The 1,745-nt window shown below is 46.8% G+C and overlaps 1 protein-coding gene across 1 annotated transcript in view; it reads right to left on the bottom strand.

Annotated features, from left to right (window-relative positions):
- The window catches only part of DARS2 (aspartyl-tRNA synthetase 2, mitochondrial), a gene marked incomplete at its 5' end in the record, with an annotated part of 12,122 nt that overhangs the window by 856 nt on the left and 9,521 nt on the right, over positions 1–1,745 (bottom strand). Inside the window, 3 exons of the mRNA XM_009879269.1 lie at positions 485–560; positions 749–859; positions 1,293–1,511. Of these exons, the coding sequence (XP_009877571.1) occupies positions 485–560; positions 749–859; positions 1,293–1,511 (406 nt within the window). The remainder of the gene's footprint in view (positions 1–484; positions 561–748; positions 860–1,292; positions 1,512–1,745) is intronic.

The raw sequence follows: 1,745 nt of genomic DNA, 5'->3' as shown, positions 1-1,745 counted from the left end.
AGAGCGTGACTGAAGCAAAGGGCACGGTCATGGCAGTGACCCAGGCGTGAAACACAAAGAACCAGGCTGTACATCTAGACGTGCTGTATAGTGACCCCGTTCCGGCTGCACAGGAATGAGAATAAAGATAACCTAACGTTAACGAACAGTTTGTAAAACAGCAGCTAAGGATCACCCTTAGAGCCACCAATGTGTGCTCTGCTCCTCGCAAAAGAACTAAAATCACATTGTGATGCTGGGGAGGAACACTCAAACGTTCTGCATTTGATGATGAGAACTCTGTTTCCTTCTACAAAGTAGCTACAGAGACAGAAGCGCTGTGTGAGCGCTACCACGCTGGTGCACCAAACAGCAACACCAGCACAGCCGTCTCTGGCAGGAGACAAGGCTTTTGCTAACAAGCAAGGGGCTTGTTCCTGGGATCTAATATGCCAGGAAAAAAAATCACAAGACAACTGGATCTGGAGAGCTACAGAGCACTTACCTAAAGCGATTCCTCCATGAGGTGGAGCCCCAAACTCCAAGGCCTCAAGCAGATGGGAAAGCACCTCAGAATCCTCCTGCAAAATCATGTAAGAAGCATCACTGGCCAAGCAATGTAAGAAGAAAGCATGATGAAGTCATCCATTACTTAGGGCTAGAAGTTATATGAGAAGCACATGGAGGGTTTTTTTCCAGAGTGTGAAATTGATATTTAATTAGTCCTTTATATCTCCAAGAGAACGTCAGCAATATCTACAGGTATTACCTTCAGCACCTTCTCCAGCACAAAACGCTGCTGTTCTGCACTATGAATTCTGATGGAGCCACCTCCAACTTCATTGCCATTCAGCACAAGGTCATAGTGCTGGCTACGGACCTGCAGGATGACACGAGCCTTAGCAAGGCTGGTTCACAGCAGCGTTTAACGACGATCTGCACGCAGAGAGCAAAGACACTGGGAATGAAGCCGTGACATACTATCATGCTGCTCTCTCAATGGTACCTTGCAGTTCAGGTGCAGTCCCGCTGGAGCTCAGACTGCTGCCGAGAGATACGGCAACGGTATAAATCCTTTTGCAAAGTTGATCAAAACCTGATGGGTCACAATAAGACTCCACCTCAAGCAACCTCTTTTGTCAAGGGCACACATGGATATTTGCCACTCAGAGAAATCTGGAAGCCACCTCTTGCAGACAGACATGTCCAGTTCCATGAAACATCTCTTTATAGACTAAAACCAGCTGCCACTTGCCTGGTTTTCCGTGACACACAAGTCTAAGAGCCAGCATGGCAGACATGAAGTTAATTACCTTTGTGGGATCAGAATAAAGGAGGCTGGTATCTGAAGGATGAGGGGCAGTGAAGGGGTGATGAGCAGATTCCAGTTCAGTGGGATTCTCTTCCTTTGGGAGGAAAAGGGGGAAATCCACCACCCACAAAAAGTGAAAAGTTGTAGGATCACGCAGCAGCAGCCCAGCTGCCTCGAGGAGGTCAGCACTCTCCAAGCGCAGGCTTCCTAATGCAGAGCACTGCAGAAGAGAAGGGAGAGAACAAAACAACTTTCCTTTCAAGAAAGTAGCTTAAACACCGACCAGGAAAAGTGTGTTTCATAAAGGTACTATCACAGACAGCATCAGTTTTCCTTTCAAGAAAGTAGCTTAAACACCGACAAGGAAAAGAGTGTTTCATAAAGGTACTATCACAGACAGCTGTAACGCATTGCTGCCTTAAACACTTTTGTCTTGTATCCTGAAAGATGTCGC

Source organism: Apaloderma vittatum, unplaced genomic scaffold (assembly GCF_000703405.1).
Source record: "Apaloderma vittatum isolate BGI_N311 unplaced genomic scaffold, ASM70340v1 scaffold6472, whole genome shotgun sequence".
NCBI classification, from domain to species: domain Eukaryota; kingdom Metazoa; phylum Chordata; class Aves; order Trogoniformes; family Trogonidae; genus Apaloderma; species Apaloderma vittatum.
The sequence above is the reverse complement of the archived record's forward strand: the minus strand, read 5'-3'. Positions and strand labels throughout refer to the sequence as shown.